The following is a 26192-nucleotide window of genomic DNA, read 5'->3' on the forward strand; positions in this document are numbered from 1 at the left end:
TATTGGTTCAAATGGCTCTGAGCACTATGGGACTTAACAGCTGTGGTCATCAGTCCCCTAGAACTTAGAACTACTTGAACCTAACTAACCTAAGGACATCATACACATCCATGCCCGAGGCAGGATTCGAACCTGCGAACGTAGCGATCGCGCGATTCCAGACTGAAGCGCCTAGAACTGCTCGGCCACGCCGGTCGGCCAATTCCGGTATTTCCAGGGAGTTTTCTTTGCTGGGAGGACTGTCACAGGGTGCAATTGAGGAACTACTTGAGAAGAAGCGGTTCCAATGCCTGAAAGTTGACAGCTGTTGGAAGAGCCATGTGCTAACCCCACGTCCCTCCATATCTCATCCAAATAACGGCATAAGGCAGAGGATACCACGGCAGTCGGTCAGCATCCTGTCAGCTTCAGGACCTTATTGCGAAATTACTTTATTACTTTACTCTTCATACCGAATGCCTGCCGGGCTGAAATTAATATGCAGAGGAAAATAATGTTCAAGTGCATCACGTAATTCAAGCTAAAACATTCCCCCACTGATGCATCATTGATGATGCCTATGCTGGGCACGGTACTACTTCATTTCTTGTTTTCGTGCAAAAAGTTTGACATGCAATACAACACTGTAAACATGGCGCTCAAAAACGTCGCTACAGCTGATGGTGTATCGAAGCACTGTTCGGCCACGGATAGCGGCAAAGACAGGCTTTGTCTGAAGACTTCCGACTTCTTTCGATAGGAATTAGGAAATCAAGAGACAAAGAAAAAGTGCATCACCAACATGGTAAGTTTGTCTCCAGTGCGATACGTGTGGTCAAGTCTGATTTAAACTGAAACTTACCTTCCAACCCACGTACGATGCAAACTTGAAAGAGACCTATTAATACTCGCTAATTATTCGTAGTAGCAGCCTTAAAACGTGGGGAAAACATACAGTGCTCCTCGTTTCGTACAAAAGAGACTGTACGGAGACCGACAGGTAAACGTCAAGAGCAATCGTTGCGCATGTAAGAAGAAATATGCATGATGGCTCTTATAATTTCCGCAGTCAGATATTATTCACGCAAACCCAGAGACCTATGTGAAATTACCTCGCTGCTCATCAGCTTCTATCTATCCTCCTTTTTTTCCTGTTTGATGGCGAAATTGCAGACAACGAAAGACCGTGTTTCAAAAATCAGACACTACTACAATATTGCCGCTCCACTGTTGCATAAGCTCTGAAAATTCATGACACGGATAGGTAATCCTGTAAAGTTTTTCAGTGACTACACTGTGAGATTAGTCCCTTTATAGTTTACGTTTATCCTGAATCTCTAGCGAATGATCACAGATACGCGGAAGGAATCATATAGCCAGGTGGACTATCTGAGGTGACGCGCCTTTTTTTTTTTTTTTAACTTAAAATAACTTACGTCTCTTTCAAGGTATTTGTCAACTCTTCTCACCCTGGTGAATATCGATCACTGGCTCTTGAAATAGGGACAAACGCGTTTTTGTAGCTTCATTTATCACCGCGATGTAGGCAGTGACTTTTTATAGGGGCCGGCCGAAGTGGCCGTGCGGTTAAAGGCGCTGCAGTCTGGAACCGCGAGACCGCTACGGTCGCAGGTTCGAATCCTGCCTCGGGCATGGATGTTTGTGATGTCCTTAGGTTAGTTAGGTTTAACTAGTTCTAAGTTCTAGGGGACTAATGACCTCAGCAGTTGAGTCCCATAGTGCTCAGAGCCATTTTTATAGTGGAACTATAGTATTTTTATCCGCTAAACTAGCAGACCGGAATGAAATAAAGTCAGTGATACAATTATGTTGTAGGTCCGACACGGAATTAGCAAACAAACGTACAATGAATATGCGAACATTTTTTTCGTTCTCTCTGCAGAAATTATAGCTGTCGAGGCAAGTGATAAGGGGTATTTGCATCTCTGTCGACGCAGTGTGAAGAATGAAGTAAACTTCGGGGCGGAGCTCAACAGCAGCACAAAACTCTCCATACTCAATTAATCTGAATTTTTTGTCGGATGTACACTGAATATGACACAATAGAGAACTGCTATTCTGGCGCTGAAAAAACCATAATTGCATTAAATATCGGTGCTTAATGAATTTTGAAAATCGCGTTTGCGTATGTTTCATGAGGCCCTGGCCACTATTCGTCTAGGTGAAAATAAATTACTAATAACTTTAACTAGTCAAAAGTGATCTGAGATGAAATACGAAATATGGGAAATATTGCCAGTTAAACTTACAGCAGCCACCAGTACGCCAGGACTGGTTAACTGCCAAGTCACGACAAGCTTCCTTAGTCTAAAATAAGAAATCCTGGCAGGCATATAAGTGAGCACTTGCAGCGCTATGCCGTAATTGCGGCATGATGCAGCGGCTTCGCGGTGTAAACATTGACGCGCGGGGCGGTTTGTGATCAACGGCCAGCCGTCGGTGAGGTCGCCAGGAGTCACATTCCGCTATAACGGTTACGCAAGCTTCGTGGTTTCTTTTCCGCCAACCGGTCCTTCGGGTTCCAGTCTGCAGACTGCAGCTCCGTCTGGGCAGCATTCACCTTGATTCGACGCACGCACAGAACCGGAGCAACGTCCAGCCCGTCACGTGGGAAAACATAGACGACACCAGACGGGGCTTTCTACCCGCTCTCTGTACAGACAGCGATAGCGACTCACTTTTTTCAAATTCAACAACACCACTTTAAAAAAAATTTAAAAAATAAAAAAAACAAACGCTGATGTATCTGTCAGACTGAGTAAAATCAAACTGACTCTGAAACAAACTTTTCCCTCGGAAAGTAATGGTACAAGAGGAACAGATTTGTTTCATTTGCGGAAACCTGTAGCTTTTTGACTGTAGAGATATTAAAGTACGACCATCGTTCTACAATGCCTAATGGCACTGACGGTACCTTGTAAACAGGAGTACGATGTATAATGCTTGTTAAAAGAATGAAGTGCTAAGTGACGAGTATAAAATGGAAATAAACTAAAACAGGACAGAAATATTCGTGTATTCCTGGAACCAGCCGAATTAATCATTAAAATTCGAGCAAATAAAATAAAATAAACAAGATTATATAAAAATTTAGGAAGTAACAAAGCTAAAGACAGAAGAAGCAAGGCAGATATAATACAAACCCTCGTACTCTTACGGATTTATGGACAGCCCTGCAGGATTCATGGTGTCAGTTCCCTCCAGTACTACTTCAGACATTAGTCGAGTCCATGGCCGGCCGCTGTGGCCGAGCGGTTCTAGGTGCTTCAGTCCGGAACCGCGATGCTGCTACGGTCGCAGGTTCGAATCCTGCCTCAGGCATGGATGTGTGTGATGTCCTTAGGTTAGTTAGATTTAAGTAGTTCTAAGTTCTAGGGGACTGATGACCTCAGCAGTTAAGTCCCATAGTGCTCAGAGCCATTTTGTGTGATGTCGTTAGGTTAGTTAGGTTTAAGTAGTTGTAAGTCTAGGGGACTGATGACCTCAGATGTTAAGCCCCATAGTGCTTAGAGCCACTTGAACCATTCGAGTCCATGCCACGTCGTGTTGCGCCACTTCTGCGTGTTCGCGGGGACCCTACACGATATTAGGCAGGTGTACCAGTTACTTTGGCTCTTCAGTGTACTTTTACTGATGTTCATTACGTATCACAAAATAGAATTTAAATTTGTTAAGCAAACCAATTATTTGTTTTACTACCTTTGTACATCAGTCAATATTTACGTGGAATTTTTTGCAGCTTTGAATAGGTAGTACGGATGACGTGAATTCATGCTTCTAATACATCTTGTTTAAAATCTTGAAGACGACCTATCAGAAAGTGACAGAACTGTGATGGTACGTGTGTTTCAGTCCCACTCTCTAAATTATTCTTTTCTTGTGCTTTCCTGTAATGTATCAACGAGTTGCTCTCCCTCACTAACAGTCGTTTCAACAGCTGCAAGCAAATCGTACATGGTTTTGGTTGTCTCTGAACATGCTAAAGCATCTCTAAACTATATGTTCTAGAACCTAGGATCGATGATATGGCTAATATGTTAGCATATTCAGCTGATAGAAAGAATTTTTCTTTATTTCTTCTATGATGTTACTCTACATCTCTCTAATAGTCTGCATTGCTTCAGTGCCAGATATATTGATATTTAGCATACCAATTATTGATATTACTTTACTGCTTTCAGCTTAGTTTTCTATGCATATTTCATGAGTAACCACATTTATAGACCACAGAATACCACAAACGTCTGCCACATCTACAATATCTCTGCGGCTGTTAGCATGGTTGGTGCAGTACCATAGAGGAGGAGGAGGAGGGGGGGGGGGAGCACAAGCTCGGATTAAGGAAGGATGGAGAAAGAAATTGCCGTGCCTTTTCAAAGGGACCATCCCAACATTTTCCTGAAGCTATCTAGGGTAATCACGGAAAACCTAGATCGGTATGGCCGGACACGGATTTGAACCGTCGTCCTCCCGAATGCGAGTCCAGTGTGCATTACCCTGGCAATTAATGATATTATTACTCACGGGACGCAACTGCAAAAATCAGTCATTTGAAAGGCTGAATTCCATCCAATGAACACATATTGAATTAATTTAAAGACTGATTCTTTTCTTAGCTCACCATTTGCTAATTCACTTTTTTTAACCTACACTGCAAACCTTTCCACAGCAGTACTCAGTTACGGCAGTTTTTCAATCGTTTCAATAGATTTTTTGTTAGCAAATTGAGCCTGTGGACAAAACGCTTCTTCCATATTCTGTTTCTACACTTCTAACAATATTTTTTCTAATATCAGTCACTACTGCCAGTATTTTACTGGCATTCATGCCCCATTCGTTACAATTCTTATTAATATGCTCAAAATATATTCACTTGTTTGTGATCCTGACAACTCCGTGACACCAACAGTAGCCGTTTCCATTTTATCGCCATCAAAATAATGAACGGTAATTCCCAGAAAACATCAGCACTGCACTGTGTCTCCAAACATCTGTCGTGTGTATTAAACTCTCCACGTTCTGAATTACATTTTTAAATTGGTTCGAGCATTCTTTTCAGTGTATTTCTCGACGGTAGTTTTCAAAACGGTGCAGTGACTTTCAGCAGATTTAAAAACTTCATTTTCATCAATTTGAAAATGTTATGCATCTTTACACATCATGTACAAAATTGCTTTAGATAAGTGTACACCTTACGTCCCAGTTTCTGTAGTATATCCTGAGACATTTCGAAAACTTGAATTCAGTATTGGTTGAACAGAGCTTTTAGATATTGAATCTGAAATGCTACTTCCATCTGTTTCACTGCCGCTGAAACTTTTGGCCCCCGCCTCTGACGACCACGTTTGGCAAGTCGCAAATGTATTGTATTGGTGTCGTCATGATAAATGTCCAGAAAAACAATCGTTTAAATACCACAAAATTCATTGACAGTGGTAACAAGCAGCCTTGTTTTCTTGACAGCATCGAAGGTCGGTACTTTCAGGGTCTCGTGCCTCAATCGGTAAAAACGGAACTATTATATGATCGCTTTGTTGTCCGTCTGTCTGTCTTTCTCTCTGTCCGACTGTTTGAAACCCTTTCTCTCTGGAATGGGTAGATGTATCAAGCTGAAATTTATGTCACATACATTCTATGGTTACTTGGCGGTATAATTAACGTTAACTTCTAAGCCAATGCAATCAAAAGATCCGGCCATTTATGCCACGTATTTCGATACTCGCAAACCCACTCATCAACAACTATATATATGTGAAATCTTATGGGACTTAACTGCTAAGGTCATCAGTCCCTAAGCTTACACACTAATTAACCTAAATTATCCTAAGGTCAAACACACACACCCATGCCCGAGGGAGGACTCGAACCTCCGCCGGAATCAGTCGCACGGTCCATGACTACAGCGCCTGAGACCGCTTGGCCAATCCCGCGCGGCTCAACAACTATAGGGTATTTCCTTGGGTCTAAAATGGTAAAATTTGGCGACAAGAAAGTTTTCACAGTACAGGGTAAAGGGTATATACGAAATTGTTAATTTGTAATTATATGCCGGACAAAGTGGCCGACCGGTTCTAGGCGCTACAGTCTGCAGGTTCGAATCCTGCCTCGGGCATGGATGTGTGTGATGTCCTTAGGTTAGTTAGGTTTAAGTAGTTCTAAGTTCTAGGGGACTGATGACCACAGATGTTAAGTCCCATAGTGCTCAGAGCCATTTTTGTAAAAATGGTAAGCTTCAAAGTCAGTGCAATCAAAACATACGGCCGATTTATTTTGCTACTCGCAAACTCACTCAATAAAACCTATAGGGTACTTCCCCTTGACGAAAAATCATGAAATTAGGCAAGAAGGAAGATTTCACAGTACAAGTAAAGGAAAAGAATCAGAAAATTGGTGATTTGTAATTACAGGGTGATCAAAAAGTCAGTATAAATTTGAAAACTTAATAAACCGCGGAATAATGTAGATAGAGAGGTAAACATTGACACACATGCTTGGAATGACATGGGGTTTTATTAGAACCAACAAAAAAAAAAAACAAAGTTCACAAAATGCCCGACAGATGGCGCATGAAAGATCTCTTGCGCGCGTCGTTTGTTTATGGTCGTGTGCTCAGCTGCCACTTTCGTCATGCTTGGTCTCTCAGGTCGCCAGACCTCAGTCCGTGCGATTGTTGGCTTTGGGGTTACCTGAAGTCGCAAGTGTATCGTGATCGACCGACATCTCTAGGGATGCTGAAAGACAACATCCGACGCCAATGCCTCACCATAACTCCGGGCATGCTTTACAGTTCTGTTCACAACATTATTCCTTGACTACAGCTATAGTTGAGGAATGATGGTGGACATATTGAGCATTTCCTGTAAAGAACGTCATCTTTGCTTTGTTATGCTAATTATTGCTATTCTGATCAGATGAAGCGCCATCTGTCGGACTATTTTTGAACTTTTGTATTTTTTTGGTTCTAATAAAACCCTATGTCATTCCAAAAATGTGTGTCAATTTGTACCTCTCTATCTACATTATTCCGTGATTTATTCAGTTTTCAAATGTATACTGACTTTTTGATCACCCGGTATATCACTCGACAAAAATATTTCTTTTGTGGTTTGTTAACCGACCTCAGATTTGATATTAAAACATTCTCGAAAGTCTCGGAATACCTGAGACCGATATCTTACCAGTATCAATGCCGATAACAGACCAAAATTGTCGCGATCCTCTATTCCCGGAATGAATGAACTGTCTATATACATGAAACTTTCTGGCAGATTAAAACTGTGTGCCGGACCGAGACTCGAACTCGGAACCATTGCCTTTCGTGAGCAAGTGCTCTGTCAACTTTATTTGGGTTGATCTCATGTTGTTCGTTGTTGTTCGTTCTGTTTGTTCGGGGCGGACGTCCCATGACGCTTGTTCAACTTCATCATTGATTCATTAACTCAGTTTTTTTATTACAGGGGCAGCTAACCGTCTGACCGAACACACTGAGCTACCGTGCCGGTGACTAAGTGAGCTCCCCAAGCACGACACGATCTGTCCTCACAGCTTCAGTTCTGCCAGTACCTCGTCTCCTGCAATATCCTTTCTTCAAAATGGTTCAAATGGCTCTGAGCACTATGGGACTTAATATCTATGGTCATCAGTCCCCTTGAACTTAGAACTACTTAAACCTAACTAACCTAAGGACTTCACACAACACCCAGTTATCACGAGGCAGAGAAAATCCCTGACCCCGCCGGGGTATCCTTTCTTCCAGTGCTAGTTCTGCAAGGTTCGCAGTGCTTCTGTAAAGTTTGGAAAGTGGGAGACGAGGTACAGGCAAAACTGAAGCTGTGAGGAGGGGTCGTGAGTAGTGTTTGGGTAGTCAGTTGGTGCCGGTACGGTAGCTTAGCGTGTTCAGTTAGAGGGTCATCTGCCCTCCGTAGTAAAAAAAAAAAAAAAAAAAAAAAAAAAAAAAAAAAAAAAACTGAGATAATGGAGCGACGATGAACAAAATGAGAGAAGAAAAATAAAGAAGTCGGTAGGGCACTCGCCCGCGAAAGGGAAAGGTCCTGAGTTCGAGTCTCGGTCCGGCACACAGTTTTCATCTGCCAGGAAGTTACATAGCAGCGCACACTCCGCTGCAGAGTGAAAATTTCATTCTGTCTAAATACATAATTAAGTTAGTATGGAACTCTCAGCGCGTCAGTTATACTCGCACCTGGCTTTTTTTTATTTTTTATTTTTTATTTTGCAGCGATGTTACAATGTTTCAAAAAGTTCAGTATCGATATAGAAACATCGGTGTTTTAACTGCCAGCACCGATATTTTGTAAATATCGATTATTATCGAACATACGTAATTGTAGTAGCAGCTGAGGAAGAAAGACTAGACGTATTAACAAGAGTGGTGTGTGCGTTGCAGAGGAAGCGGGCGGCACGGACTACGCACTGGCGCAGCAGCTGCTGGGGCTTGTGCCGCCGTTCGCCGTCACCTCCCCGCGCAGCAACAACAGCCGCTGCCTGCAAGACTCCCGCCGATTCCTCGCAGCACTGCAGCGCCTCGAGCTATGGGCCGTCAGAGGTAAGCCAAGGCATAACGTCTCGTGCACCAGCAAGCAAGCTCTGGTCACAGCACAATACACTAACACGAGATTCCAAAAAGATTCATTCGACCTCACTAGACTGTATCTTCCACATGAATGAAGACACAAGCATTGGGTGAATTTTAACTTACAAACAGAACTACAATGTTTTTATTTTCGAAATAACCATCCGATTCCACACGAGTACAGGGTGATTATAATTGAAGTTAAACTTTAAAACCGCTGTAGAAATAACACCACTGGTCAGAATGACGACAAATTACAACGGAATATTATCGGACAAGGGAGAAAACGAAAGTCAGAAGAAAAATACACTACTGGCCATCAAAATTGCTACACCAATAAGAAATGCAGATGATGAACGACTATTCATTGGTCAAATATATTATACTAGAACTGACATGTGATTACATTTTCACGCAATTTGGGTGCATAGACCCTGAGAAATCAGTACCCAAAACAACCACCTCTGGCTGTAATAACGGCCTTGATACGCCTGGGCATTGAGTCAAACAGAGCTTGGATGGCGTGTACAGGTACAGCTGCCCATGCAGCTTCAACACGATACCACAGTTCATCAAGAGTAGTGACTGGCGTATTGTGACGACCCAGTTGCTCGGCCACCATTGACCAGACGTTTTCAGTTGGTGAGAGATCTGGAGAATGTCAGCAGTCGAACATTTTCTGTATCCAGAAAGGCCCGTACAGGACCTGCAACATGCGGTCGTGCATTATCCTGCTGAAATGTAGGGTTTCGCAGGGATCGAATGAAGGGTAGTTACACATCTGAAATGTAACGTCCACTGTTCAAAGTGCCGTTAATGCGAAGAAGAGGTGACTGACACGTGTAACCAATGGGACCCCATACCATCACGCCGGGTGATACGCCAGTATGGCGATGACGAATACACGCTTCCAATGTGCGTTCAACACGATGTCGCCAAACACGGATGCGACCATCATGATGCTCTAAACAGAACCGGGATTCACCCGAAAAAATGACGTTTTGCCATTCGTGCACCCAGGTTCGTCGTTGAGTGCACCATCGCAGGCTTTCCTGTCTGTGATGCAGCGTCAAGGGTAAACGCAGCCATGGTCTCCGAGCTGATAGTCCATGCTGCTGCAAACGTCATCGAACTGTTCGTGCAGATGGTTGTTGTCTTGCAAACGTCCCCATCTGTTGACTCAGGGATCGAGACGTGGTTGCACGATCTGTTACAGCCATGCGGATAAGATGCCTGTCATCTCGACTGCTAATGATATGAGTCCGTTTGGATCCAGCACGGCGTTCCGTATTACCCTCCTGAACCCACCGATTCCATATTCTGCTAACAGTAATTGGATCTCGACCAACGCGAGCAGCAATGTCGCGATACGATAAACCGCAATCGCGATAGGCTACAATCCGACCTTTATCAAAGTTGGAAACGTGTTGGTACGCATTTCTCCTCCTTACACGAGGCATCACAACAACGTTTCACCAGGCAACGCCGGTCAACTGCTGTTTGTGTATGAGAAATCGGTTGGACCTTGTGTGAATGCTCTGAAAAGCTAATCATTTGCATATCACAGCATCTTCTTCCTGTCGGTTAAATTTCGCGTCTATAGCACGTCATCTTCGTTGTGTAGCAATTTTAACGGCCAGTAATGTAAATAGTTACAAAACGTAGCAACAGATGGCGCTATAAGCATCATAATTTAATAGTGGTCGGCCAAAAATGACAAATGAATCATACAACAATACCTAAGGTGTACGTTTCACGTTAAAAAAACTGTACTACTCAGTGTGCATAGGAGTGCAGGTGTGATACTGTTAGTTACGTAAACCCATCCACCACGACAAGGTCATATCACATCGGATGGGAACAATCGGTTTTTAATTGTCCTGAGGTCAAAAACCGCATAAAAAGCATTAATCAAAATCAAATTGGATTATTAATTTCCGTGTGACTGGCGCAAAACATGTTCAATACGCTGTCCACCGTTTTCTGCAAAAAGTTGAAATCGAGAAACAGCATGTTCCAGAATTGATCGAAGTGTTTCCGAGATCACGTTCAGAATGTGTTGCCCAGTGCGTGCCTTCAGTGTAGCTAAGTTGCAATCGGAATACTGAACACAACATCTTTCAGATAGCCCCACAGCCATAAGTTACACGCATTAAGATCAGGTGATCGGGACGGCCAGGCGGCTGATGTTTCTGGCATTTCCTAAATGGCGCTTCAGCAGCTGCTTAACTGGCTTTGCAATGTGCGGAGGTGCGCCATCTTGCATAAAAATTCACACATCCACGCTGTTGGAGAGCTGGAATGACGTGGTTGTGCAAAACACACTCAAAGCGTTTACCAGTGACGGTACAGGTAACATGACCGGAAGCACCTGTCTCTTCGAAAAAATATGGCCCTATGATAAATGATGCCACACAGTGACATTTTCAGGACGAAGTGGTACTGGTCGATTTGCGTGTGGATTTTCCGTTGCCCATATTCGACAATTCTGTTTTTTGACATATCCTGTCAGATGGAAGTGGGCTTCGTCTGTCCACAAAATCTTCCACGGCTAATCATTGTCCACTTCCACGTGAGATGGAAATTCTAAAACAAGGCCTCTCCTCCTGGCAGGTCAACAGGGAGCAGCTCGTGCACATGGGTGATTTTGAATGGATAGCAAAGAAGGATGTTTCGTAGGATTTTACGCACCGTGCTTACGTGTATGTCCAATGTTCGGTCAATTCTTCGCGCACTGCACGTTTGCACACCACCACTTGTCTCCTCCTGCATTGCTGTGGCCACTGCTTCCACTGACATCGAATCAATTCGTTTCCTCCCTCTACCAGGTTGCACACCAAAAGAACCCGTCTTTTCGAATTTCCGAATCATTTTCTCCAGAACCACGGCAGTCATCGGACTAACGCCTTTTTTCGAACCCTTCAGTGTCCGGAACATCTGCAGAGCGACGTGTACACAGTTATCATTCTTGTAATACAGCTCTACAAGCAGAGTGCGATCCTTCATTGAGACAGTCATGGCGAACGTCGCAGCAGCGAAAGGAGAAAAAGCCGTGTACCCGGCGTGTCTATACCAACTTCAGTGGCTCGTGCGCATAACAGGTGATTTCATTTACGTATTCTGACACATAAAGCGTCATCTATTGATCAATTTTCACGCAATTTTTTGTTTTTTTGTTTTTGTTCTTCCATATATTTTCTCCCTTCTCCGATAACAATCCGTTGCTATTTGACGTCATTCTGACCAGTGTTGTTATTTCTACGGCGTTTTAAAAGTTTAACTTTAATTATTGCATGTACATGCAACCTTGCAGTAGTTTTTCAATTACGATCAGGTTCAAAGTTTTCGTTTACCTTGCACATATGTTCAATATGCCCTGCATCAGACACGTGACGAATACCCAAACGATAGTCAGACTCGTCCCATGCTTCTTCAAGCATGTCTGGAGTTCTGATTGTTGTTGTCTGGAGTACTCGTAATATTGCACCCACTGCGGTTGCTATGCAGCATCGCCGTTCACCCAAAGTTGTTGAAAGAGGAGGCACACAAACCCACACAAAAACAGTCACATACCCTGAGATTAGGTGACATTGAAGGCCAAGTTGCAGTGCGAGTGTCTCATACTTCTTACGCTGTGGGGCCGGCCGGTGTGGCCGTGCGATTCTAGGCGCTTCAATCTGGAACCGCGTGACCGCTACGGTCGCAGGTTCGAATGCTGCCTCGGGCATGGATGTGTGTGATGTCCTTAGGTTAGTTATGTTTAAGTAGTTCTAAGTTCTAGGGGACTGATGACCACAGATGTTAAGTCCCATAGTGCTCAGAGCCATTTTTTTTACGCTGTGGGGGGTGCAGACGAAAATCACGCGGCACAGTTGTATTGCTGTCAAAGGCGTCAAGCGAGCGAGCAAGCTAGTTGCACCAAGGAGGACCCCTATCACCAATCGTATGAATCTCAATTCCTTTCCTTTTCATAACGCATATGATAAACACCAGTTTTGGTAACTACTGGGTGGATACCAGAAAAATCTACTATACCTTTCACATCTGATGTGACAGTAAAAAGAAAACGGCTTGTGGAAGTTCGTAAGCAGGTGGCAAACATTGCAAATTCCACCAACCACTTCTGTTGGCCAATTCATTGAGATAGATACACAGAAACTAAAGAGTGACATTTCCTTGGAGGCTCATGACACCATCTGTGTGTATCCAGTCCGACATGCATAACTAGATGAAGGTATATTCTAGATTTTCTCTATGCATTTTGTGTTTCAACTATCAGCATATATGTTGACCATGCATGTTTCATAAAGTCAGCTTCCCACTCGTCTGTGACTTTTTCTCAAATCTTGAAATCCATCAAAGACCTCCTTTGGTTTGTCTGTCATCCATGGCCTGGAAACATATCTGTTCACATCCACTACAGTTTCATTACAGTTCTAAATTCGTCTTAAACTCCAGTTTTTCCCTCATCCACACAGTCACTTTTCGCAACATGCATTTGTTCATTCCTCACCGAGCAATTCTCGGCTTTTGTTTTTCGTATTAAAAGTCCGTGCCTCACACCCAAACTCAAAACTGATAACACAAACTGATTGTAGCCTTTCCTTTTCAGTCAAATTACAAACTTTGCATAGAAAACAAAAACGGATAGATAGTTTCTGTGATTTAAAAGTTTATTTGTAGGATTTCCATTTCAAACTGTTCATTGTGCATTACTTTAGTCTTATTACGATATACACGAGGGGGGGGGGGGGCAAAGTAACACCAGTCCAGTAAATGTTCCATGCACCTTAAGATAGGCTACCAAACGTATAGCATCCTGACCCAGGGAGAAGATGAAAGTTTGGTTGTCTATCTCATGATGAGTGAAATATTTTCCGGGACACTTTTATGTTGCCCACTCTGTATTTCCTGTCCGGATGCGTTCCAATAATACATATTCTATCTGTGTTTTCCCCGTGTTTAAGATGTGAAACCCTCTTTAAACCTGGCAGAAAATCCAAGGAGATTCTGGTCGTATGTGAAGTATGTTAGCGGCAAGAAACAATCAATGCCTTCTCTGTGCGATAATAATGGAGATACTATCGAAGACAGTGCTGCCAAAGCAGAGTTACTAAACACAGCCTTCCGAAATGCCTTCACAAAAGAAGACGAAGTAAATATTCCAGAATTCGAATCGAGAACACCTGCCAACATGAGTAACGTTGAAGTAAATATCCTCGGAGTAGTGAAGCAACACAAATCACGTAATAAAAGCAAGTCTTCTGGTCCAGACTGCATACCAGTTAGGTTCCTTTCAGAGTATGCTGATGCATTAGCTCCGTACTTAACAATCATATTCAACCGTTCGCTCGACGAAAGATCCGTACCCAAAGACTGGAAAGTTGCACAGGTCACACCAATATTCAAGAAAGGTAGTAGGAGCAATCCACTAAATTACAAGCCCATTTCGTTAAAGTCGATATGCAGCAGGATTTTAGAACATATATTGTGTTCTAACATTATGAATTACCTCGAAGAAAACGGTCTATTAACACACAGTCAACATGGGTTTAGAAAACATCGTTCCTGTTAAACACAACTAGCTCTTTATTCACATGAAGTGCTGAGTGCTATTGACAAGGAATTTCAGATCGATTCCGTATTCGTGGATTTCCGGAAGTCTTTTGACACTGTACCACACAAGCGGCTCGTAGTGAAATTATGTGCTTATGGAATATCGTCTCAGTTATGTGACTGGATTTGCGATTTCCTATCATAGAGGTCACAGTTCGTAGTAATTGACGGAAAGTCATCGAGAAAAACATAAGTGATTTCTGGCGTTCCCCAAGGTAGTGTTATAGGCCCTTTGTTTTTCCTTATCTATATAAACGATTTGGGAGACAATCTAAACAGCCATCTACGGTTGTTTGCAGATGACTCTGTCGTTTATCGACTAATAAAGTCATCAGAAGATCAAAACAAACTGCATAACGATTTAGAAAAAATATCTGAATGGTGTGAAAAGTGGCAGTTGACCCTAAATAATGAAAAGTGTGAGGTAATCCACATGAGTGCTAAAAGGAACTCGTTAAACTTCGGTTACACGATAAATCAGTCTAATCTAAAAGCCGTAAATTTAACTAAATACGCAGAGTATCCATGTAGATGTAGATGTAGATGATAATAGATTTGTTAATAATGGAATCTCCTTGTTTGATTTGTCTTCTAATTCTCATTTTTACAATAAATACAAGTCAATTGTGATGAAGTGCTGATCGTTATCATAGCGTTCGTATATGGCCCACCGCCGAGAACTACATTTAATATTCGTATCTGCTACTCACTGCAATGTCAACTCAAAATTCATTGAGTACCAGCCAAAACGAAGCAAATTTGGCAGGGAAATTGGAGCCGCGTGCCAGCCACGTAGCTGGCAAGTGAGGCGTTTGTTGTGCGCAGATTAATGCAGGCTTGACGGCGTGGAAAATCGCCGCCACAGATCCGCAACGCTGGTTGACAGCTGCAGCGAGAGAGCAGGCGTGTCTGGTGCACAAAGCAGGCTTGTTCTCGCTGGGTCATTACCACCGGGGCGGCTCAAGGCTAAGGCCAAACGTTTACATTCCTTAGCGCAGTACACGCTTGGGACAAGTTACAGTTGTGCAACGCTGGGGCACCAACCAGATTTCGGAAACTGCGGAGAGGAAGTAATGGCATGTTCGAGCACTAATAGATCCGTGAGGTACTCACACTCAGGCTAATTGGTACAACACTGTCTGAAAATGACAGGCGATCGTCTTCTAGTCCAGGTCCAGCATATAAGGGAAAGTTAGGTTAAGTGGCCACCTTAAGTAAGATGTTTTTCTCTGACCTCATTTCATAGCTACGTATATGAAATTCATCTATTAAACTGTATTCATTCTCTAACTATGAAATATTGTATTGTTATAGGAATCCTACTTTTGCAGCAGAAGAGTGAACTTAAGTGAAAGTTTGTAAAATGGCAACTTTGTCCACTACGTAAAGCAAAGTGACCAGAGAGAGAGAAAAGCTGTTTACGCCGCCTTGCACCTATTCACGCGGCTTCCCCCGTAGGAGGTTCGAGTCCTCCCTCGGGCATGAGTGTGTGTGTTGTCCTTAGTGTGGGTTAGTTTAAGATAGATTAAGTAGTGTGTAAGCGTGGGGATCGATGACCTCAGAAGTTTGGTCCAATAGGAACTTACCACAACCACCAGAGAAAAGCAAAAATAACACACAGATATACATTTTGGCACACTGAATAGGAAGAGATTGTGAAATAAAGAATATACGCATTTATAGAATGAAATATATTCATATCTGAGAAACGATATTAGAATATACTAATAATTTACTAAATTGCGCAACATGTTAATAGATTCAGTTTCCCAGTCAGACAGTAATACTTGTCATATGTACAAAGTCAAATTGGGTTTAAAAGGATTAATAAAGGGTTCAAATGGCTCTGAGCACTATGGGACTTAACATCTGAGGTCATCAGTCTCATAGAACTTAGAACTACTTAAACCTAACTAACCTAAGGACATCACACACATACATGCCCGAGGCAGGATTCGAACCTGCGACCGTAGCAGTCGCGCGGTTACGGACTGAAGCGCCTAGAACCGCTCGCCACCGCGGCCGGCTAAAAGTATTAATACAGTATTCACATATAAACATGTTGTCATCCTCGTCACAACCACCACTGCTTGTAATTAGAACATTTAATTCAACCTTCATTGTCCATAGAGTTAGAGAAAATTTCGTTGCAATAAAAACATTCAGTACCCTTGTCTTCTTCATTGTATTCTACAAACCGCTGCTTCTTACTCGATATTTTCCTTGTTGCGTCTTTGCTTTCTCATCATTCATTTCAGTAGTTTTGGAACTTTTAGTCATTTCTTCAGTTCCTGCTGCCTTCCTTCTTCTTTTGTTGACCTTCTAATCGCTCTTCAACTCATCTTCTGACAATTCAGTTTTGTATTGGCTCGGCGTTATTATCGTTGCCTCTCCGTTTCTTTGGATTTTATTTGTTTGTTCTTGGCCTAATTTAATTTTGGCAAAGGTATATGATGCTTCTTGGATTTCCTGCAAAACATGTCAGCTGTGTTGTTATCTGATTTACATAAGTGGCGAATGGGCCTACATTATTGTCATTGTCACTCACTTCTTCGTTACGCACCACTCCATTTTCATCTTTTCTTTTCTTTTCTGTTCTTTCCTTACAGCATCTAATGCCTGTTGCAGACCTTGGTAATACCATTATTGTTGTAGCGATTTTCTTAAATAATTTGACGGCATCTGAACATGCAGCTGCAATAAGAGAACATGCTTTTCACCAAGTAGTTGATACACTAAAGCCTTAGTTGCTTATAGAAACAACAAAATATTTAACTGCGCACGATCGCCCCCAGCTGTCGCCACGAAACTTGCTGGCAATACCAACGAAGCCCCTTCGAATAGTCTTAAGCTTGCAGTAATTACGAAGAGAATAAAAGGAAGTGTCCACTTTATCCGCCCCGACCGGTATACCCATCCTTACCCTACTAATTTTTTATGTTATCTTAAGTTTGCAAGTAGCATCACAAGGCGACTGCGACCGGACAGACGTCTGTTCACCAATGCCATGATCTATAGTAATGAAAAGTGCTTCAAATGGCTCTAAGCACTATGGGACTTAACTTCTGAGGTCATCAGTCCCCTAGACTTAGAACTACTTAAACCTAACTAAACTAAGGACATCACACACATCCATGCCCGAGGCAGGATTCGAACCTGTGACTGTAGCAGCAGCGCGGTTCCGGACTGAAGCGCCTAGAACTTCGCGGCCACAGCGGCCGGCTACAGTAATGATTCACCTGTTATGTTAAAAGCAACAATACAAGAGGAAGGTTAGAGTATAAAGAGTCTGCAACACCCAAGTCTAACTACTGACGCAGGTCGAAAATGGCGTGGAGACGAATCTGTCACAGGTTTCGCGAAGGAAATATTGCAACACTGGTCGAGAGTTATGTAAACAACCAGTGGGAAATTTAAGTAAAACTAAACTCAAAGAGATTCGACGGGCATAAAAACACGTTGGTGATTCTCTGACTCATTCAGTTTGAAGAAACATTAATTTTTCTGCAGTTCTTATACGTTTGACCCTAAAATGCGCGTTGAACGACTTTGTCTAGCCTTAGCACATATCTTGTTTCTTATCCCAAATTTTTTTTCATCCTCTTCTCTGAGCAATTTACTTGTTCCCTAGATACTAGTTTGCGTCTGTGGTGCGCCATTGTCCAGGGTTCGAGTCCAGTTCAGCACAAAATATGTGTTTAAGTTATCCAAGTGCTTTCGCCAAGGCTCTCACCAGCGCTGTGGCCTTTAGTTGTGGTTCAGTCATTATATTGAAAAAGACAATAGCAGAGGAAGGTTAGAGGTTAGCGTCTCGTTGACAGAAAGGTCTCCTGCCAATTCAGTTCGAAAATTACGGAGACAAGAATGGGCCACAGCTTTGTGGAAGGAAATGTTGCAATACTGATTGAAAGCTACGTCACTAGCAGGGAGAAATTCAAGTAAAAATATTAGATAGTGATTAGACGGGCATCTAAGCGCACTGCCGAGACGCTATCCATTTCAGTTTGAAGAAACGTTGATTTTTCTGCTTTTCTTCTACGTTTGACCCAACGATTCTTATGCCAGTGAATATCCTCATCTCTGATGAATTCACTTACCTTCTAGAAATTGACTTCGTAGCTAAGGTATGCCACGGCTGAGGGTTAAAATCTAAATCCTATCCACAGTGTCCAGACAACAGTGTTGATGCTTATACGTCCGTCGGATAAGGGCGGTGACCTCGGCGATTCCTTTGGTGCTGGACGAGAGGCTATATGCTGTCACCGGTTCCCGTCGTCTCCTTGCTATAAACATCACAAACACAACACTATATTGCACAAGAACTCACCACAATCACCTAAACTTAACAGATTTACTTAAGACATACCAGTAACATGTCGCAAAAGAAATTCGTCATCTTTGCAAAAGAAGAAACGCCTCTAAGTTGTGGCTAAACAAACCTATCAGTGTTTCCCATCCAACGATGGTATAGCACTCATCTTTTCTGTCTTGGCCGGCCGCGGTGGTCTAGCGGTTCTGGCGCTGCAGTCTGGAACCGCGGGACTGCTACGGTCGCAGGTTCGAATCCTGCCTCGGGCATGGGTGTGTGTGATGTCCTTAGGTTAGTTAGGTTTAAGTAGTTCTAAGTTCTAGGGGACTTATGACCTAAGATGTTGAGTCCCATAGTGCTCAGAGCCATTTGAACCATTTTCTGTCTTGGGGAAATTCCTGGTAACTAACTCTCTTCTCTCACATTGTCGTAGCGTATTTGACCTCTAGTAATTCGCTTCCATAACCTCAGTTAGTGACATAACGTATCAAACCCATAATGTTATACGTCTTCTGTCTACGCAAAATTTTATGTTTGTTTAGATGGCTCTGAGCACTATGGGACTCAACATCTTAGGTCATCAGTCCGCTAGAACTTAGAACTACTTAAACCTAACTAACCTAAGGACATCACACACATCCATGCCCGAGGCAGGATTCGAACCTGCGACCGTTGCGACTTATGTTTGTTTAGTTTTTGTGTTTAACATGCGGGAATTAGAATGCCTCATCGCAAACACAGAGCAAGGGAGGAATATTTCATATAAAATGTGATGCACTTGTGTGTCTCATGCGCCAAGCGTCTATTAGTCTGGGCTGTCAAAGAGAATCGTAACTAACCTGATTTTAAATGTAGCATTTTCTCATTCGATACTGACATGGTGATTAAACACGGGTACAAGTCGTTCATCAAGCATACATCATCTCTAAGTGCTGTAATGATAGTGACTATTTCGAAAGGCGACTTCAAAGTTCAAAATGGTTCAAATGGCTCTGAGCACTATGGGACTCAACTGCTGAGGTCATTAGTCCCCTAGAACTTAGAACTAGTTAAACCTAACTAACCTAAGGACATCACAAACATCCATGCCCGAGGCAGGATTCGAACCTGCGACCGTAGCGGTCTTGCGGTTCCAGACTGCAGCGCCTTTAACCGCACGGCCACTTCGGCCGGCTACTTCAAAGTTAAACTAGATCTGGGACGAGAGACATATGGCAACGAGTGCCAAACTCAGGCTCGTCACTGTAATAATCCTCCTAATAGCTTTGTACGCCCCTAAAACTTTTACTGTAACAAAAAAATTCTACAGGAAAAGTAAAGAAACTGTGTGTGTGTGCCGATACGTCCTACTTATACCTTTTATAGAACTTCACATCACAGCCTCTCTTCCTGGATGGTCATGTATCGTGAGTTAGGATGTGCGGTGGTAAGACACTGGCTCGTGTTCAGGAGGACAGCGGTGCAAACTCCTGTTCAGCCATCCAGATTTGGATTTGGGTTACTTATGGCAAATGTTGAAACAGGGGCGACCGATTTCCTTTCCCAACATTCCCCAATACGGGTTTGTGCTCTGCGTCCAATGTCATCAACTTCCCTGCCGTCTACGAGACGTTAAAACCTAATCTATCTTACTTTCTTCGAGAACGTGTTCCAGGAACACGTCGAAGGATCCTCTTTAATGTGGGACACAGCTCCCGAAGGACGGGAACAATGGGATAAGATGACACATGGGAAGTGGACGGACGACTGTTGGAAAGATGGGATAGTATGCAGCAGAGAAACAGGAGATTCCTTTGGGTAACGGAGCAACTCGTATAAGATTGGAGGCTACGAGGCGACACATAACTTTTCACCTTGCCGTACCGAAAGCGCAAAGGGAGAGGCTGAGTGATAGGCAGCAGAGGGGAAAGGGGGGGTGGGGGTAGGATTTTCAGAAATGTGTAATACAAAATTTACATCTCAGCTCAAAACCAACGATCTTGTCACAGCTTGAAGGGTAAGACTGGTACTAGCTCTGGAATAGTTAGGAAGGTTGCAGTATAACATCTTGTTATTGGTAGTTTCAGTCTGCGGCGCACGTGGAATCGACATGATGACGTTGGACATCAAACATTACCTTTGAATGGTTCAAATGGCTCTGAGCACTATGGGACTTAACATCTATGGATATCAGTCCCCTAGAACTTAGAACTACTTAAACCTAACTAACCTAAGGACATCACACAACACCCAGTCATCACGAGGCAGAGAAAATTCCTGACCCCGCCGGGAATCGAACCCGGGAACCCGGGCGTGGGAAGCGAGAACGCTACCGCACGACCACGAGCTGCGGACTACCTTTGAATTTGAGAGGAAATTGGTAGACGTATTATTGAAGGACTCTTCCTGGCATTTCCTAGAAACGGTTTAGGAAAACTGCGAAAAACTGAAGTCTGGATGCCCTGGCGGGAATTTGAACCGCCGCCTACCTAATCCAGGGCCTGTGTACTAGTCGCTGCGCCACCTCTCTGGGTTTGAGCAATGCGAAGTGGCGCGAAATAGAAAGTGCGCGGTCCCTTTCAGACACAATCAACGATTGAGGGCAGGGAGGCCTGTGGTTTGGCTGACACAGGTAAGATGTCATTAGCACAGCTGCTGCTCCATGCTCTACATTTTAATTCCGCCCACGGAAAAACAATGCCTAGTTACACTTGAGATTGCCTCTAACCGCAGCTACTTTGCATACCAGAGTAGTGTAAATGGCAAAGGACATCTCACACCACCGTTATTTACCTGCTCTATTTCTCAGTTTAAGGATAGTACGTGTAGAACATGATTGTCTGCACGCTTCCTTATGTATTCTGATTACTGTAACTTTATCAGTGTACTTTCTCGTTGATATTTATGCTGAATTCTTCGATGAAACGTGCTCTTGAAAATGCCTAACATGGGCGCCGAGTGTTCTGTCAGCGCACGAATCTTAATTTTACAGACTACAGACCGGCAGCCGAACTGTCAACTTACAGAGTTTCGAGAACCAGTATTAAGTAAGGGGCCTAGGAATACACAGAGAATTCCAGAAACATTTATCGATTTAACAAGTCTATATTGTCTTCAATACATGAAAGAAGATATAAATTTGGAGTGAATTTAAAGTTACGCATAAAACTGAAAAGTTTTTATTTTTAAAATAACCACCCGATTTTAAGTAGGTGTGTCTCTTACATGCATGCATAAAAACTTCGAAGTACATTTTAGAATTACGTTTAGGATAAAAGTGAAAGGTATAACGTATGTTCAATAAGCTCTTCTCCGGACTCGCAACAAACCTCCAGACGGTGTATAAACTCCTCCCATATTTTAGCGAGTGTGTTTGGAATTACTGCTTTTGCCATGCTGCGTCACAGCTTAACCAAACTTGTTGGAAGGGGAGGCACATACACCGAGTCTCTGCCAAACACAACAACCACACACACCACGAGATAAGGCTACTATCTTTGAGGCAGATACATGGTTGAAACGCCGGCCGGAGTGGCCGAGCGGTTCTAGGCGCTACAGTCTGCAACAAAGCGACCGCTACGGTCGCAGGTTCGAATCCTGCCTCGGGCATGGATGTGTGTGATGTCCTTAGGTTAGTTAGGTTTAAGTAGTTCTAAGTTGTAGGCGACTGATGACCACAGCAGTTAAGCCCCATAGTGCTCAGAGCCATTTGAACCATTTGAGCCATGGTTGAAGCAGCTCATTGTTAACAAACGCTCATACTTGCACTTACCAGTGCTCTGTCCTGTTGAAAAGTGTATTTTTAGGCTTGGTCTCGCAACTGTGGAAAACATGGACGAGCAAAGAAAGAGAACGAGCTGCGCCAGGGGAACCGCTACCGGCAATCACATGAATCTGCAGCTTACAAATGGCGCCAACTTTTCGTTTCAACTAGTGAACTGACCCAAGCCAGTACTAAGTATCTATGGACAGACGACTCATCTAGCGTTGCGATAATAAATTACATGCACAAACCTTCCTCGAGTATCAGTCTAGTTAAAACAGTATCAAAATTCCGACAGTAGTTCCTTTGATTATCCTTCAGGTACAAACAAAGGTTTGCGACGTGGTTATGGCCGCACGACGAGAATTAACAGACTTTGAACGCTGAATGGTAGTTGGAGCTAGACGCAGAACACATTCCATTCCGGAAATCGTTGGAGAATTCAATATTCTGAGAGCCACAGTATCAAGAATGTACCGAGAATACTAAATTTCAGGCATTACCTCTCACCACGGACAACGCAGTGGCCGATTATCTTCACTTAACGACCGACAGCAGCGGCGTTTGCGTAGAGTTTTCAGTGCTAACAGACAACCAATACTGCATGAAATAATCGCAGAAATCGATGTGGGATTTGCGATGAACGTTTTAGTTAGGAAATTGCGGTGAAATTTGTCGTTAATGAGCCATGGCAGCAGATGACCGACGTGAGTGTCTTTGCTAACAGCACGACACAGCCTGCAACAGCACTCGTGAACTCGTGAACATAGACGACTGGAATATCATGGTCTCGTCAGACGAGTCCAGATTTCAGTTGGCAAGAGCTGATGGTAGGGTTAGAGTGTGGCGGAGACCCCACGAAGGCACGGCCCTAGGTTGTCACCAAGGCACTGTGCAAACTGGTGGTTCAAAAAATGGTTCAAATGGCTCTGAGCACTATGGGACTTAACATCTGAGGTCATCAGTCCCCTAGAACTTAGAACTACTTAAACCTAACTAACCTAAGGACATCACACACATCCTTGCCCGAGGCAGGATTCGAACCCGCGACCGTAGCGGTCACGCGGTTCCAGACGGAAGCGCCTGGAATCGCTCGGCCACACCGGCCGGCATACTGGTGGTGGCTCCACAATGGTGTGGGCTTTGTTTACATGCAATGGATGGGTCCTCTGGTCCTGCTGAACCGATCATTGACTGGAAATTGTTATGTTCAGCTACCTGGAGACCATTTGCAACCATTCATGGACTTTATGTTTCCAAACAACGCCTGCATGTCACCGGGCCACAATTGTTCGCGACTGGGCAATTCGAGCGATTGATTAGGCCACCCAGATCGCCCTACATAAATGCCATTGAACATTTATGGTACATAACCGAGAGGTCAGTTCGTTCACAAAATCCTGCGCTGGCAACAGTTTCGCAATTATGGTCGGCTATAGAGGCAGCATGACTCAGTATTTCTACAGGTAACTTCCAACGACATGTCAAATCCATGTCGCGTTGATGTGCTGTACTAGGCCGCACAAAAGGAGGTCCGACGCGATGTTAGGACGTATCTCATGAATTTTGTCGCCCGAGTGTATTTATAGATATGTATAGATTCTGGTCAAGCTTCGTTGCTCCCTGGCATTGCGGCGGCTGTTTAGTGCATTTCCCGGTAGATACTGCCTCCCCTGTAACTGACTAGTTCGTAGCTCCCATCATTGTCACGAGATGCCACATCAATGCCAAATAAGTGAGAGTCAGATAAAAATACATGTATTACACACTCATTGTTACTATAATTATAAATTGTGTACGAATACACAAACCTTTCTTGTGAATCAGTCTATCTACCAGTGAAAACCGTATCGAAATCGCCACAGAAGTTCCCGAGATTATCCTAAAATCAAATGGTTCAAATGGCTCTGAGCACTATGGGACTTAACTTCTGAGGTCATCAGTCCCCTAGAACTTAGAACTAGTTAAACCTAACTAACCTAAGGACATCACACACATCCATGCCCGAGGCAGGATTCGAACCTGCGATCGTAGCGGTCGCGCGGTTCCAGATCGCGCGGTTCCAGACTGCAGCGCCCAGAACCGCTCGGCCACTCCGGCCGGCAGATTATCCTACTACCGGGTGTTTATAATTAAAATGCACCTAATCACAGAGGTACAGTGTTCGCTGTATGACAGTGAAACTTCGTAGATATTCTTATGCCTTAATGTGGGACCTATTTACGATGAAAAAAATTAGTTCCAATTTTGGATACAAGGTACAAATCTGGCACTGTGAATGAAAGAAAGAAATTTTTCCATATGTAATGTATTAGGAACGGGACGTGGGCAGAAAAGGTCAAGCAAGTGAGAAAGGTATTAGTTGATTTCATCATTATTTGCCAGTTAACACAATTTGTTCAATACGAGCACTGGAGGCAGCGCTATACAGTCTGAGATTTTCACCTGGTGGTCAAACTTGGAACTAATTTTTTTGCCAGCTTCAGTCGGTTCCGCATTAGCGTACTAACATATCTACCTAATTTCGCTGCTATGCGATAATTACAGCCAAGGACACTTTAACTATAACCACCCTGCATGTATAGATGTGTAAGCTAAAATTTACCCTCATTCAAGTAGAAGACATAATCTTGACAAATCAGGTGAATATTTTGAAAGACCCTGTACTAGAACCCCGTATGTATTTTTGCCGTAGGAACTGCAAACTCAAGATTAGACTAAATTCAGTCCGTTTAGAGGCATTTAAGCAACAAACGCTTATGGAGCAGGAAGAAACCCTAAATATTGGGAAATATCTTCTGCCATGTACTGTCTAGTGGTTATCAGGGCATAGATACAGGTGTAGCCGGCCGGAGTGGCCGAGCGGTTCTAGGCGCTTCAGTCCGGAACCGCGCGACCCCTACGGTCGCAGGTTCGAATCCTGCCTCGGGCATGGATGTGTGTGATGTCCTTAGGTTAGTTAGGTTTAAGTAGTTCTAAGTTCTAGGGAAGTGATGACCTCAGCTGTTAAGTCCCATAGTGCTCAGAGCCATTTGAACCATACAGGTGTAAAGGTAGATGTAGTCCCTCATAGCCGCTGATACCATATGACCTTGGTTTATACATATAAACTTATGACAGGTGGTGTACAGCTGCAGGACAACGAGTCTCTCATTTAAACTAAACTAAACTCGGCCCGAACAAGACTTGGAACGCCCAGCGGTACCGAACGGTCGCCGTGTCATTCTCAGCCCACAGGCGTCACTGGATGCGGATATGGCGGGGCGTGTGTTCAGCATACCGCTCTCCCGGCCGTATGTCAGTTTACGAGACCGGAGCCGCTATTTCTCAATCAAGTAGCTCCTCAGTTTGCCTCACAAGGGCTGAGTGCACCCCGCTTGCCAACAGTGCTCGGCAGACCGGATGGTCACCCATCCAAGTGCTAGCACAGCACAGCAGCGCTTGACTTGGGTGATCTGACAGGAACCGGTGTTACCACAGCAGTAAGGCCGTCGGCGAGTCTCCCATTTACCTCCACAAATATGGATAACGGCCAGTTTCTCCACTGGAAGTAAACACTTACAGTATACGTCGGCAGTGATACAACTGAGTGCGACTCTAACGGGTGATCAAAAAGTCAGTATAAATTTGAAAACTGAATAAATCACGGAATAATGTAGATAGAGAGATACAAATTGACACAAATGCTTGGAATGACATTTGGTTTTATTAGAACAAAAAAAAAATACGAGCGTTCAAAAAATGTCCGACAGATGGCGCTTCATCTGATCAGAATAGCAATAATTAGCATAACAAAGTAAGACAAAGCGAAGATGATGTTCTTTACAGGAAATGCTCAATATGTCCACCATCATTCCTCAACAATAGCTGTAGTCGAGGAATAATGTTGTGAACAGCTCTGTAAAGCATGTCCGGAGTTATGGTGAGACATTGGC

At 43.5% G+C, this 26192-nt stretch overlaps 1 protein-coding gene across 1 annotated transcript in view; it reads left to right on the plus strand.

The window, feature by feature from the left end:
* Positions 1 to 26192, plus strand: part of LOC126249175 (nose resistant to fluoxetine protein 6-like) — a 422987-nt gene that overhangs the window by 192081 nt on the left and 204714 nt on the right. The window contains exon 4 of the mRNA XM_049950831.1: positions 8405 to 8563. Coding sequence (XP_049806788.1) covers positions 8405 to 8563 — 159 coding nt within the window. The remainder of the gene's footprint in view (positions 1 to 8404; positions 8564 to 26192) is intronic.

This window comes from Schistocerca nitens, chromosome 3 (assembly GCF_023898315.1).
Source record: "Schistocerca nitens isolate TAMUIC-IGC-003100 chromosome 3, iqSchNite1.1, whole genome shotgun sequence".
NCBI classification, from domain to species: domain Eukaryota; kingdom Metazoa; phylum Arthropoda; class Insecta; order Orthoptera; family Acrididae; genus Schistocerca; species Schistocerca nitens.